Source organism: Herpailurus yagouaroundi, unplaced genomic scaffold (assembly GCF_014898765.1).
Source record: "Herpailurus yagouaroundi ecotype Mexico unplaced genomic scaffold, PumYag 142, whole genome shotgun sequence".
Classification (NCBI taxonomy): Eukaryota; Metazoa; Chordata; class Mammalia; order Carnivora; family Felidae; genus Herpailurus; species Herpailurus yagouaroundi.
The window spans coordinates 48,415,952-48,430,964 of NW_024412397.1; the positions used below are offsets into that span (position 1 = coordinate 48,415,952).

Here is a 15,013-nt window from a genome sequence, read left to right on the forward strand (position 1 = left end):
CCCTGAACATTTTTCTACTTCCCTCCCCAGCCCCAAGCAACCGTTCAGTACTACCCATCTGCTGTCCTAATGATACTAAGCATCCACGCCCTTTGCCTTATCTGCACAGCTGCTTCCCTGCGGCTGCCCTCATGTCTTGCCTCTGTTAATAAGCTCATCTTCCAACTGCTCTACCTGCCTCTGCCTTTTCCCTCTCGAATCCAGTCTCTACCCTGCACCGGAGTGAGCTACTGAGAAGTTGAAATTGATAATGTCCTTTCTCTGCTGGTGTCCCCCCAGCAACGGCTGTCTTACTGTGATTTTCAAGGTCCTCTGTGTTCTGGCCCCTGCTTCCCACACCAGCCCCATGTGGCACCCCCAGCCTGCTTCGCCAGTATCCTCTAGTTCCTTGGAAGTTCACGCTTTCTCCAGCTCTTGGCGCTTTACATATGTTGATTGCTCCTATACTTCAGGTCCCAGCCAGAGACCACCTTCTTGATGCCCCCAAGCGGATTAGATTCCCTCCGGGGGACTCACAGGACCCTGAGCTTCTCTGTGGTCTCCCATCTGCTACACTTGAGGTCCTGGCCAGTTCATCATTGCCTTGTCAGCCACAGCCACACTGCCTGATGTCACTAGACACTCAATGAGTACTTGTGTAATGAATGAATGGGAATCTCAGATGTGCACAGCAGTGCTGACTTCCTTAAGTTAATCTATTTTATCACATTTAATTGAATAAAATCAAGATTACTGATCATTCGTAACAGCAATTCATGGTTGAACTGGTATTTAATGTTGATGATGCTAAATATGAACGGCCCCTCTTTGGCTCTCAATTCCTTCATCTATAAAATTCAGAGGTTGCATCCCATGCAAGGTCCTTTCTAGTTCAAAGAATCTAAGATATTCACTCCCAAACTCTATTAAGTGTAGAGCTTTCTCACCTGTATTTTCGTCTTTGAGGGTAACCTTACGAACTTTAAAATGAATATTAGTTCCTCTTTACTATGGATGGACCGATGCCCACATGTATAAGGATTCCTGAAGAAAGACCACCTATACACAACACCTTAAAAACCACATCTAGTACTCCTTTCACCTGATTTATAAATTAGAAAAGGAGTTCAATATCCTCAGATCTCACGTAAGAATAATCATAATAAACACAGTTTCATGGGGGAGTGCTCTTAACTCAGTCATGAGTCTGTACTAACCTTCCAGGGAGTCCTTCCACACGTTACTGTCAGCTATTTAATGTTAATTTATTTTTGAGAGAGAGACACACACAGGAGCAGGAGAGGGGCAGAGAGAGAGGGAGACACAGAATCCAAAGCAGGCTCCAGGCTCCAAGCTGTGAGCACAGAGCCCTATGCAGGGCTCAAACCCTTGAACTGCAAGATCATGACCTGAGCTGAAATCAGACGCTTAACCAACTGAGCCACCAGGCGCCCCTATTGTCAGCTATTTAAAAGCCTTTTTGGAGGATACACACAAGTTTAAATGTAAAAGTTATTTTTAAGCACATTCTGGAAGTCGTATTTTTTTTTCTCATTCAGATGAAGCTTCACTTCCTCTCACATTAACTTAATTCATCCATGTGTTCATTATCCAAGAAGCAGTGATGTACCTATTCAGTCCTTGATAACACAAAAGGCCAAGTAATACAGACATGCTTGAAATTCTGGACATACTTCCTGAAGGCAGCAACCCCAACTTTTAGTGCCCAGCGCTGCTTGCCAGGCCATGGAACCGCCTGTGCTCTCCTGTGCTACCTTGAAGGGCCCCAGGGCCACAGCCTCCATTCTTATTGCAGCACTGTCAACACTAACCACATTCCCTATGGCTTCTCTCTTCCTAAGAAGGACCCTCGGGGTGGTGGTGGGGGGTAACCCACGATTCCCTCACTCTCCTTTCAACGGCCAGTCTCATTATCCAGTGTTCACAACCTGTTTTACTCTGTTGGCTAACACTGTTAACACTAAGAAGTTAAACTTTTTGTGTTTGTTGCTGGAATTTGAAAAGGTAAACTAATCATTAGCAATCATAACCACGAAGAGAGGTAACCTGCCTCTTTGTTTTTTGTTTTGTTTTACATCGTCTTACCTTTCCCTGATTGAAATTGGAATCCCTCCCAGATAGTATGTGCCGAAATCAAATATTTCACCTTCAATTCTGATTTTTTTAGAATTCACATTTATCCACATGAGTTTTTGGGCTTTCCCGATTTTGATCTGGATCTAAAATAAATGAGAGATGAGTCAGCAAGCAATGGGCAATTAAAGCATCCTATTCACCGTGGTTCAGAGCTATTATGTTTTTATTTCCTTCAGATTCATTATATACATGGTAGGAAGATTCTGAGCCATAGACTTTTGGATAAAAATATAATATTAAAACATTTTAGGGGCGCCTGGGTGGCTCAGTCGGTTGAGCGTCCAACTTCGGCTCAGGTCACGATCTTGTGGTCCGTGAGTTCGAGCCCCGCGTCGGGCTCTGGGCTGATGGCTCAGAGCCTGGAGCCTGCTTCTGATTCTGTGTCTCCCTCTCTCTCTGCCCCTCCCCCATTCATGCTCTGTCTCTCTCTGTCTCAAAAATAAATAAATGTTAAAAAAAAAAATTTAAGGGGCGCCTGAGTGGCGCAGTCGGTTAAGCGTCTGACTTCAGCCAGGTCACGATCTCGTGGTCCGTGAGTTCGAGCCCCGCGTCAGGCTCTGGGCTGATGGCTCGGAGCCTGGAGCCTGTTTCCGATTCTGTGTCTCCCTCTCTCTCTGCCCCTCCCCCGTTCATTCTCTGTCTCTTTCTGTCCCAAAAATAAATAAAAACGTTGAAAAAAAATTAAAAAAAAAAAATTTAAAACATTTTAATAGAAATGTTTGCATTTGAAAGTAATCATGTTTTATATATGCCATATATACATATATATATTTCATGCCCAAATATTCCGATTTTGAGAGATGTGTCCCTCATCCTTTAATAACTGTTAAGTTAGTCTGGTAATAGAAAAATGTCCTGGCACTGACTTAATTCTAAAGGACTGAGGACATTTAACAATTCACGTGAACACGTTCAAAGGATGTACCGAATGGTCTTTTCCGTTGTTGACAGTGTGGGTAACTCCTTTTTCTTTTGGTGGCTCTGAATTCAGTTTGTAGCGCACCAGGAGATTGCCATCTTCTATATTTAGAGATATGAAGCGATCCTAGAGCATGGAAACAATGTAGATTACCAGAAGATTCCACCGGAGAATACCTAGAGGGCTGGGATTCGGGTTACTCTCAAGTTACAAACTGCTCTCAGCTTCAGCTGCCTCCTCAGTTAACAGGGACAATAGTGCCGTGACATCCCATGGCCAGGATGGGTATGATGGTTAAATATTGTAAGCAGTGTTCAACATCATGCACGGTGGCTAGCACACAGGAAAGACACAATAAATGTATCCGTTATCATGATTTTGTTTCATACGATCCATAAGCAGCATGCATGAATGGAAAGTGAAAAGACACAGATTGTTAATATCATTTGAAAAGATGGCTGCTACCTTTTGGAGAGAGGCACGGTCCCAGACGTCTGCCGCCATCTGCTTGCTGACTTATTGCTATGTGTCCGCCTCATCCCCCTCGAGCGTCCCCTCCTTCCATTCGTATGTGGAGGGATCCCTGAGGGCCCTCAGAGGACCTCCTCTTCCCTCCCACCCTCTCTCTGCCTCAAAGTCATAGTCACTTCTGCAGCCCAATGCAGGTGTGTGCCCACGAAGCCCAGATGCTTCCCTCCAGCCAAGACTTGTCTTCCCAGGGCCAGATCTGCACATCTGGTTACCTTATTGTTACTGCACACGTGGCTTACTGATACCTCAAATTCTGAGTATCTCAAGCAGAGCTTGGGACCTACATGCCTCTATCATGCCTCCCAGCTGCCAAGCCTGACTCTCCGCCCTTCCTACCACTCTCTCCCCTCCTTTCACTCTCTCACCAGAAATCCCCTTGCTGAGCCAGCCACAAACCTACTAGGAGTCACTCTTAATCCTCTCTCTCTCTTCCAACCAAATCTTGTCGGTTCCACCATTTCTTAACTTTCCATTTCATACCACCCAGTCTCAGCCACACTTCTCTCTTTTTTTTTTTTTTTAATATTTTTTAAGCTTATTTATTTTCAGAGAGGGAAAGAGTGAGTGGGGAAGGGACAAAGAGAAAGGGAAAGAGAGAATCCCAAGCAGTCTCCACACTTAGTGCAGAGCCCAACACTGGGTTTGAACCCACCAAGTGAGATCACGACCTGAGTGCAAGTCAAGAGTCAGATGCTCAACCAACTGAGCCACCCAGGTGCCCCCACTCTGTCCCTTCTTGCCACTCTGCAGCCAGAGAGCTCTGTGGAAATGTCAGTGCGGGCATGTTTGATTATCCTCCTTTGCTCTCAGGATAGAGCCCTGACTCCCCAGCACATGTTGTGAGGCTCTGATCACCCCTTCAACTCTGTTTCTCCGTGTTCCCTCTGCTTCCCAGTGCTGCAGCCTCAAGGGCCACTGTTCCATCCCCGAGTCTCCCTGCCCTTCCCACTTCCGAGTCTTCTTTGCGCTTCGTTCCCCACAGGGATCACCCTTCTGCTCTGTCCTCTTCAAATGCTGTCTTCTACTTTCCTCCGGGTCTCAGATTACCCATCCTTTGCTCAAGAAAGTCTTTTATACATCTTCATTCACCCCAAACCTTTCCTCTATACCACTCATGGTCATTGTGATGAATTAATGAACCAATTACTGAGTATGGCTTTGTTAAATATTTGTCCTCCCCTCTAGAATATAAGGTCCTTGAGGGCAGCAACTGTGTCTGTCTTGGTTGTAACTGCAACCCCATCACTGCGTAAGGAACATACTTGAAACAGACCTTTCCTTAGAAAGATATGCTGGGGGGCACCTACGTGGCTTAGTCAGTTAAGTGTCTGACTCTCGAGTTTGGCTCAGGTCATGATCTTGCAGTTCATGGGTTTGAGCCCTGCTATTAGCATGGAGCCTACTTGGGATTCTCTTTCTTCCTCTCTCTCTGCCCCTCTCCACTCTCTCCCTCCCTCTCTCTCTCTCTCAAAAATAAATAAATGAACTTAAAAAAATGATACGCTGAGGAATTTCTGATATAAGGCTTTAAAGTTTATTCTTCCACAGTTCCCTAATGATCAGAAGGCCTCTTTTTGAAGTCTACTGACAGAGTCCTTACTTAAAAGGAACAACAGTCCTTATCTGAATCCTAAACCTTGTCCTAGGGAGCCAGTCAGGGTTCATCACACTCCAAATCAACAGAGTCACATCAACTCACTGAGTAATGAGCATAGCAGTGCTCAAAATCATTTTCTCTCATCTGGTTACTAATGGTATTCCATATATTTTCTTCTAATATGAATAGCATTTCTGGTTATCAGTCTCCAAGAACTTCAAAACATAGTGCCAAGAAGACCTTGTTTTAGAAAACAACCACCTGAAGATGCTGTGTGACTGCTCAGCTCCCTACTCTATAGGCAGGTCAGGTCCTTCCTTCCCAAACCCTCAGAACTGGTTCAGCCTTGGAATCTCCCAGAGGGTCAAGACCAGCCCCAGACAAGGGGGTTGGATCAGGTCTGTGTCCCCACCCTGCAGGTAGAAGGAGCCGGTCACACCCCAAACTCCTTATCCATCCCACATTCAAAGACAGAGATCCCATGGGCTGATCCACAAGGCAGTAGTACTTCCAGGAGTGGGCAAGTCTGGGCCCATCCCCCAGCAGATGGCGCTGACCATGACTTAGAGAGTCACTTCGGATTTCTCCACACTAGACTGAAGAATGGCCTCCAGAAACCACAGCTGCTTGAAAACAGGGAAGCTTCCACGTCTTGGGAAGCCAGGAAATCAGGCCAATAGAGACGTAATTCTGCACAGTCTGGCGAGAGCCGGACTAAGATGCAAACAGCAGGAAGTCAAACAGTCTGGCTCTCAGAGACCCTGGGAGGTCATCACATGATTTCAGGCAGAATAAGTTGATTATTAGGCAAACAGCAGTTTTCAAAGAATAAAACTGACAATGGCGTGTTTCGGTGACATGTTCTCAAGCTCCCGATTACCTGCATATACTCCCATAGCCAAAAAAAGCAGCATTGGGCCGAGAGAAAAGATGTGGGTAACATCTGCACATTTTTTCAGATCTAGTTAGTTATTTATAATAACCCAGTTACCACGGAGTTGCTTAACTGAATGGAAATATTGGGTAGTGTTTGGATGTTTGTCATAGAATACCTGATTTTCTGCAAAGAACAGCAAACCTCTATCCACGGTGGTTTGAATCGTTTGTCCGAAGGTCGGGAAGGGAGCATTTGGTTGAGTTGGAACTCGAGCATAGCCTGTACCTTCAAAATAATTTTTGTCTGACTCTTCCTTTCTCCTGTCAACATCAAAGATCACAGGTTAGAACACAGCAGCAAAGGACCACCACTCAAGAGGGTTTATTAATAGGAGATGCTGCCATCTAAAAACCAGAGCAAAGCCCATGCAACATAGCTGTCATGATTTTGTTAAAGAGAAAACATCTTTAGAATGTTAAAATAGCCAGCTATTTGTCCTGGATGTGCTCTTATACGCTATGATAATCAAACCCTAGCTCAAAAAAGCTAACAGTTAAGGGGCACCTGGGTGGCTTAGTTGGTTACGCATCTGACTCTTGATTTTGGCTCAGGCCATGATCTCACAGTGGGTGAGAGTTCAAGCCCCGCATCAGGATCTGCGCTGACAGTGCAGAGCCTGCTTGGGATTCTCTCTCCCTCCCTCTCTCTCTGCCCCACCCCTATGCATGCACACATGCTCTCTCCCTCTCTCTCAAAATAAACATAAATTTTAAAAATAAATAAATATTTTTTTAAAGCGATAATAGTTAAAGAGTCTCCTCTTAACTGTCTATTTAGGAACCATCTACTTAGGAAGATGTGGCCTAGCAGCTGAAGACTTTGAAACGTAAAAAATTATTAACTTGAAACATAATTTTATCCTGAGTAAATAAATAGTCTGTCCAAATCCTTTTAACTATAGGGAAGTCAGGAAGCTCAAGACATCAATTTTCAAAAAGGTCCAGCTGTCAGAGTACCTAGAAAGTCATGGTGCACTTCATGGACCAACATTTTTTTTTTTTTTTTTTGCAACTTCAATATATAATTTTGTGCCTGAATCAGGTACCATCTATTACTGAATATTTTGTGGTAGGAGGCACCAAACATTTAAGAAGGGTTTCTTTTTTTCAAAATTGAGAAAACTCTATCGCTCCAATATTTTATACAAATGAGGAAACGTTGGGAGTGGATTAGCAGTGTGGCGTGCGATCATAATTTAAGATCTGTTGGCCTAAAGCTATCAGTGATATCAATAGCATCCTATTGGCTCATCCCTTTATTATACATAAAATAGTTGCAAGTTCCCCAAATCACAGTTACAGAGACACTAGTGCCTGGTTTTATTTACCTTCTACAAGGCTCTACTTCAGTTGTGTTGAGATTGAAAGTTTTTTTGAAGTTGTACAAGCTCAGAACATTTTCATTGAGGTCATCCAGTTCAATACAACCTTTGTACGGAGGGAACCTTAGTCTGGCGGGAAGCTGAAAAAAAAGGAAACCGAAAATCTAATTCAACCAAGGACAGTGGTCAGGTCAATCAAGACCAGTATGAATCCATCACTTTTAACTATCCCTGCAGCCTAGGGACTAAGAATGTGGACCTTGGAGCCAGAGGCCCTGGCTTTGCTATTCACCAGATGCTTGACCTTGGGCAAGTTATTAAACCCCTCTGTCTCAGTTTCCTCATCCATGAAATGGGAATAGTAATGCCTTCTTAAATTAATCTACTTGGGGCGCCTGGGTGGCTCAGTCAGTTGGGCATCCGACTTCAGCTCAGGTCATGATCTTGCAGTTAGTAGGTTTGAGCCCCACGTCAGGTTCTGTGCTGACAGCTCAGAGCCTGGAGCCTGCTTCAAATTCTGTGTCTCCTCCTCTGTCTACCCCTCCCGTGCTCATGCTCTGTGTCACTCTGTCTCTCAATAATAAATAAAACATTAAAAAAAATTTTTTTTAATTAATCTATTTGCATCTTGATCACTGCACAGAGGAAGTGCTCAAGAACTGTTAGCATTTATCCCTGGATATGCTTTAAGAATATATAGTTATTTTATATACAATGGATAATTAAAATAGAGATGTGAGGTCATTACACCAAATTAAAATTTAAATATTTTCACTCAGTGAAATAACATTGACACTTACTCTAAAGTCAGATGGGTAACTTCCAACATAAAATACAACATTTTCAGGGTCCAGGTTGAGGAGGGTGTTGCTGTTTCCACTCTCCATGTCATGGAATTGGGGTGTTTCAGGTTTACTGGATGTGGCTTTTTTGGTATAATTTAGGCTTGCAAACTGATAAATTCTGTTTAAAAATAAACAAGATTATATTTAAAAATTACACAAAAATTGAAGAAGTCAAAGCCAAGATACTAAAAATGGGGTTCAGCGGTACATACAATGGGAGTTTGGTGAGTGTGGGTCAGATTAACAAAGAGCAGTGGTCAATGTGACTTATACCTCTGAAATTTCACCCGGTCCATAACCGCCTCCTGAGTTTCGCTCTCAGTCAAGCTCTGGTCCACTTGGAGTTCAGACTCCTGTTCTCCCAGGTTGTAGACACACGTGAGCTTGCCATCTACAACTGCCATGCCGATGTAGTCCCTGGAGGCCTGGAGACAGAAAGGCCACCTTAGTGTACTTCACAGACACACTGTTTCTCTGAACTCCCCATCCCAGGAGAGTGTATTTCAAATATCTAATGGGTTTTACACAATAAGACTTGGGAAGACAGAATAAAAGAGGTACCTCCTTGTACAGAATGATACAGATAGAACATTTAATTAATAATGTCTGCACTGTCTTTGCTCCTGGTTTATTGCACTCATGTATTCACTCCCCCGTTGGCCAAATCTCCAAATATTTGCCAAGCACTTGCCATAAAGATAAACCAGATATGGACTCAGGTCTCCACTAGAGTTTAGTCTGATAAGGGAGATAAGCCATTTTTGTTCTCCCTGTACCATGCAATGATCTCTTAACACTTTGCTATGCCTCTGTTGTAACACCTAGAACCCTGTATTATCACGGTCAGCTATGTATGTATCTGTCTTCTCTGTTAGAATACAGCACCTTCGAGTACATATGAAGTTTTCAAATTGTGTTAAATATATACACAACATGAAATTTACATTCAAGAAATAATTTTTGTTTATCATAAATACAGGATGTGGCACCTTGTAGGTAGATGGTACAAATATTTTGAAGGAATAAAGTAATGTGTGTTTTGTTATAAAACAAAGCAGAAAGTCATGTCATAACAAAGCTACAAATAAAGTACCAACACTTCAAAGCATGAGAGAGTGATTAATAATAGTGTCAGTTTTAGGAATCTTTAAATACCACATACACTAATGACAGCCAACTTTCTAACTGACTAGAATTTTCCAGAACAATGTTTCAGACATTTTTTTCCCCCATAGCCATTGTATGCTAACCCAGCCAGTGATTACCTTTTCCTCTGACACTTAAGTTGAAGAAATATATTTTAAGAGGAGGGACTAAAAGCTAAAATGAACTGTTCAAAATGCCTGTAGCAGTTGTGGTTTAAAGAATTTAGAATTAAAAAGAGATGGGCATTAATTAGGCAGGAGAGGCTTCATTTCACTCTGGTCCTCACCCACCCATGGTACCACCCCTGCAGACTTAAGGGTCTGCAGCTGGGCACTCTGACAAGGACAGGGTCACAGTTTTGTGAGGAAGAAGCACTGCTGATTTCCATGAGACCTTGATATTGCCGCCCCAGTTGTGTACGGAGGGGTGCTCATCTTTCACCCCTGGTGTGTATGTGCTCACATGTACACACACATGTACCACATGCTGAGCCCACTGGGCAAGGCCTCTCCCTCAGATAAGGCCAGCAGGTAACAGTCTGCGATTGATGGAAGACCCCTTGCGGTGCCATCAGAGGTGGTAGAGTCTGCTGATGTGTTGGTGGGATTTCCTCCTGCTACGCCAATGGAAGCAGGAAGTTATGACACACTGGTGACAACACGCCTCAAAAACCATATTGTTTTGGGCCACAATTCAACCCACAAATAGCGGCATTCCCTAGGGTGATGGCGGCTCGATCATCCCAACAGCATTCCTGGGGAAGTCTGCTGCTATGTCATGAGGACACTTAGCAGCCCTACGGAAAGGACCTCGTGGCATGGAAGACGCCTCCTACCAACAACCATCACTAACTTACGAGGTGTGTGAATCAGCCAAACTGGAAGCAAATCTCCAGCCACAGTCAAGCCTTCAGATACCTGCAGCCCCAGCCAACATCTCGACAGACACCTCATTAGAGAGACCCTGAATCAGAACCATCTGGGTTAAGCTACTTTGAACATTGTACCATAGAAACAGCATGAAATAATATTTACTGTTGTTTTTGACCACTAAGTTTGGTGGTCATGCAGCAAATATATAACCAACATTCAAAAAAAAAAAAAATTCCCAAACCATATTGTTTTAAAAACAAGAGAAATGTCAAAGCAATACCTACATCTTTATTTCCGAGGTACATCACAAACATATTCTCAGTCCCCCCATTTTCTTTTGACTCAGGTCTTTGGAGAAACAAAGAAAGAGATGTGTATCCTTTCAAATCATCTAGGTCATCCGGCAGCCGGACTTCAACTCCAGATTTACCATTGAACCTCATGGGGACAGCAACCTACGAGGGAAAAGATCTAGAGCATTAACCATTCTCCTGTGAGGAAAGGGGGTGTGCTCGCAGTGGTAGCCTGTGCCTCTGACGCGAATCCTTTCAGCTCTACCTTTCCTAGTTGTTATGATAAAGAGCAAAGGAGTGTGCATGACTCCTAGACCTGGATTATAAACTCATGAAGCTGTTTTAGGGGCTGGGTAATAAAGCATCCATGTTCTTCCTGTTTATAGGCCAGGGGTCTATGAGAAGTGCATCTAATTCTCTGTGCCAGAAATGATAATCACTATTATTATCATAGTTGCAACTAGGAGGTTTTTGTGCAGATGAGCTAACGTGTGGAAACACTTAGCATGGTGCCTGGCGCATAGTAGATACATAATACTTCAAAAATATTTTTAAAATAAATTCTTTAAGGAATCATTCCCCATTAATATATTACATGTTATGGTTGCTTTTATTACAGTCCTTAAAAATGAGTGCATCAGGGCTCTCTAAAAATAGTGAACTGAGAAACCAACCACAGTGCCTTTAGGGTGGTGATACTCTGACTTGGCTTCCCAACCCTCTGTCTGCAAATATCTCACAGGGGGTGGATGAAAAAAGCAAGATGTTTCATTAGTATTATTTTAGGCCAAAACAAATTCTGATAGAGAAGTGTCAGGAATTCAAGTAACTGCCAAGTTAAAATAACAAAGGCTGATGAATTTGCATTCCAGTGAAGAAAATTTGTTATAATCCTGTGTTTAGAACAGTGCCCTTGCTGATAGGAACCATTCCTCCACCCTCAATAAAGGTGGATTCTATAACTTTAAAGTTGTAACAAGAAAGTAGGTCCTGTGCAGCATCATATCAGCACATTCTGCTCACAGAACCCTACCTGAACTTGCAATAACACTTCACCAGCTGAGGCGTGGAGGAAAACTGTTCTTCCTGCCTGCATAAACTCAGTGGGGAGGAAACTGCTTCAGGTCCCTAACATACCAAATCATTTAGGGCATGAAGGTAATGTGCACTTTTGAAGGATGACAGGAGGAAGTGAACTTTCACATTCCAAACAACTAAAGAATTAGAGCAAGAAAGACAACCAGTTTCCGTGTAAACAAACACCTTCCCTTTCTTGATGAATGTGTTAACCTCTCAAAGAAGGAGGCTTAGTGCCTGGCAATGTGGGGACACACCTACCTTATTTGCAGCATCTCTGGCCTGCTGAATTAGCTCCCGGATACGGTCCACGTTGTCAGAGATATTGCCCAGTGGCAACAGCTGTTGGTTGATACTTTCAATCTTGCTCAAAATGTCAGGCAGTTTGTTGGTTAATTTCTTCACTGTTGATGAGATTACAGAACAGAAATTTGTAATTGTGAGTTGAAAAAAGGTTAAATACAGATCTTCTCATTGACAGCATTTGTCAAGTGTTACGTTTGGGTCCCAAATATTGGACAGGATGACTCAGAGTCAGGTGATACCTTTCCTAAATACATCGTGGATTCTATCCTGCAGTCTAGATATCAAATCATCTTTCTTAACCACTACAGAAGATAAATCTTTATTTTTTGAACCTTAATATCAATTGTAATTTAATACCTCATGATTAGGGGACCTATATCTCCACTCTAAAAAAGGGAAACTCAATACCAATGTCAATGGGTTAAAAAAAAAAAATCCCACCTAGACTTTCTAATAGAATACCCATATTCTTTGAAGGTGTTATGTGAAGCAGTTTTCTAATATTTTAATTTCTAATTTCAGACTTTATCAGGGAAGAATTCACATAAACTGACCAAAGTGCATAACAATGGAGAAAATGGATAGTATGTCCTGTCTGAAGAATGCTTGATACCTGAGTTATCTGCATCAGTGAGAGCCTTGTTGAAGTCTTCTCTCTGTGTGCTCCCATAGGTATCCTTAATTCTTGCCACATCTGTCTCAATAGGGTTGAGCCCATCTAGAACCTCATCTGTGATGTCGTTGGCATTTCTGACCATGCTCTTTGCCCTACTGATCATATCACTGATGTCATCTAAAGCACACACAAAGAGGGAGGTGTAAGTATCTTGAATGCTCGACAAAAGAAGCCAAGTACGGTGGGTAGGGAGATACTGACCTCTCTGTATCCCACGAAGGTCATCTCGGATGGCAGTGATATTGGTATCAATCAATCCTTTCTGAACTGTCATAACTTTCAGAGTTTGCTGTAGGTTGTTGAGCGCCGGACTGATTTCTAAAATTAAATAAAGCATCATGAGGCAATTACCCTATGGATTTTGATCCTCCATTGGTATTGGTGGCCCCTGAAGTAGCCAGCATCTGCAGAGCATTGAGCAGACCTGAATCTCAGAGATGTTCACTATAGGTGCCTAGACCCACAGTTCCAGGGGCTTCCAGTTCCAGAGGCCAGGAGTATACCTGAGCCTGTGGCATCCAGCTGCTTGGAAATGCATCATGAACACAGTGAGAGGCTTAGTCATTTAGGGGCAGTTCGACTTCCACTTTGGTCAGGGCAAACGTCTCTGCTTAGTGAAGGAAAGGGATGTGCATTGTCTGGCACTAGTCTGGGCTTAATACTAGTCATACTTATTGAATGAATGAGTGAATGAATGAATGATGCCTCTTCAGAGTATAATAAAGTGCTGTTGAGACAGCCTCATCCAAGCACATGCACTCACAAAGTAGGCATTGTTTGTTTCTGTCCACTTCCAAACTGATATATTTAAGGGGATTCAGTGAAAGGGAGGGAGTTCACAGACATTCCTAGCTGATAACATTGCCACTTTGAGGTAATGGAAAATGACCAGTGAATGCTTTAAGGCCAAAGTGATGATACACGGTTTAAATTGTGATTCCAGGACCGATTTAAATAACAATGTAGACAAATGCCCTATGATCTCTCTTATATGTGGAATCTAAAAACACTCCCCAAATACAAGGAACCTATTAGGGGCTGCCCAAGCCCCTGGTGGGGGGGGGGGGTTGTGAAGGGGATCAAAAGGTAAAAAGAAGCATGCTGGTAGAAAACAAAAGAAAAAATATCAACGTAGTTAGCATCCTAACCCTACTTAAAACAATCCTCACCTCTTAGCTTATACTTTGTAAAGGGAACAGATGTCACACCAGGGAATTTTAATTCCTGCAATTTGCTAAGCAAATCATTCTATGTTAATACATATTTTTGTAGGTAATTTTTCATGTATTTAATTTTTAAACATGAAAAAATATAAATATTACTGTCAGAAGGCATCTAGTCACTCAAAAATGCTGACATAGTTTCTTGGCCATGAATGAACACAAGAGACCAGAGAAAATCAAGAAACACCATTTTCAGAACACCAGAATTTGGTGAGATTGAGATGGTTTAATTGTTTTGTAAAAAATTAAATACAGGGGAAATTTTCAAAGATAAAATGTATGATTCAAAAATTCTCATGCTTCATAGTAGTAGTAATTTTTGGTACTTTTACTTACTAGCATTCTAGGACTTAAGAAACGTTGAAGCTCTGGTGACCTGAAACTATTATCTGGGCCTTAAATGAGAGACCAGCCCTGGACATACCTCTATGCTGTGTGGGTTCCTAATGCCATGGGCACTGATTACCTTTGAGATTTATGTATATTCATGAGGTTCTAGTTAACTTGGTATATGTTAGAATATTGGGTGGAAACATCAAATCTATTAAATAGATCACGCATTTGCTTCCAGAATTTGCTGTTTCTCCTGGTCTTAACAGGACGTTTTCAAACCCTTGGCTATCCCAGCCTCCCCTTCCCTGCCAGGCTCCAATACCTTGCCGTAGCTTCTTCTGTGTTAGCTTGGCTTCCTTTAATAGTTTATCACTGTCAGAACTCAGGGTTTTTGCTTTTCTTGGAAGATCTTCCTTTATCACCGTCTGAAAGCAAAGCATTTACCAGCCTTAAGCATATAGCATTCCTTAGGAAATGTGGAGTAAGATTTTTTCATCCTACTCTAAAAGCCCTTATCTTCAATCTTTAAAGGATGAGGTTCAAAGGTAAGGGGGAAGTTTAAAAGGACTGTTCCTGAAAAGATACAGTTAGGGCTGTACATAGATATGTGTGGCTTGGGGAGGTAGACACTTCCCTGGTGACATACTAACAAATCATGTGATACCTGTCTCATTCTCTCCCTGTTGTTTGTACAATACCCTCTTCAATAACTGAAGAAAGAGAAGAGTTGCTTTTAAGTTTTTAATATTTGGGAGATAAAAGTCTTTAACCTTCAAGAAGGCCTATCCTCTAATTCTTTGA

General features: G+C 42.5%; 1 protein-coding gene across 5 annotated transcripts in view; it reads right to left on the minus strand.

Annotated features, from left to right (window-relative positions):
• The window catches only part of LAMA3 (laminin subunit alpha 3), a 279,417-nt gene that overhangs the window by 29,493 nt on the left and 234,911 nt on the right, over window positions 1-15,013 (minus strand). For all 5 annotated transcript variants that reach the window (XM_040479219.1, XM_040479218.1, XM_040479217.1 and 2 more), the window contains 11 exons: window positions 14,535-14,637; window positions 12,858-12,974; window positions 12,594-12,773; window positions 11,936-12,078; window positions 10,589-10,759; window positions 8,560-8,711; window positions 8,242-8,404; window positions 7,448-7,581; window positions 6,236-6,380; window positions 3,062-3,181; window positions 2,086-2,219 (listed from right to left, as the gene is read on the minus strand). In XM_040479219.1, the coding sequence (XP_040335153.1) occupies window positions 2,086-2,219; window positions 3,062-3,181; window positions 6,236-6,380; window positions 7,448-7,581; window positions 8,242-8,404; window positions 8,560-8,711; window positions 10,589-10,759; window positions 11,936-12,078; window positions 12,594-12,773; window positions 12,858-12,974; window positions 14,535-14,637 (1,562 nt within the window). The remainder of the gene's footprint in view (window positions 1-2,085; window positions 2,220-3,061; window positions 3,182-6,235; window positions 6,381-7,447; window positions 7,582-8,241; window positions 8,405-8,559; window positions 8,712-10,588; window positions 10,760-11,935; window positions 12,079-12,593; window positions 12,774-12,857; window positions 12,975-14,534; window positions 14,638-15,013) is intronic.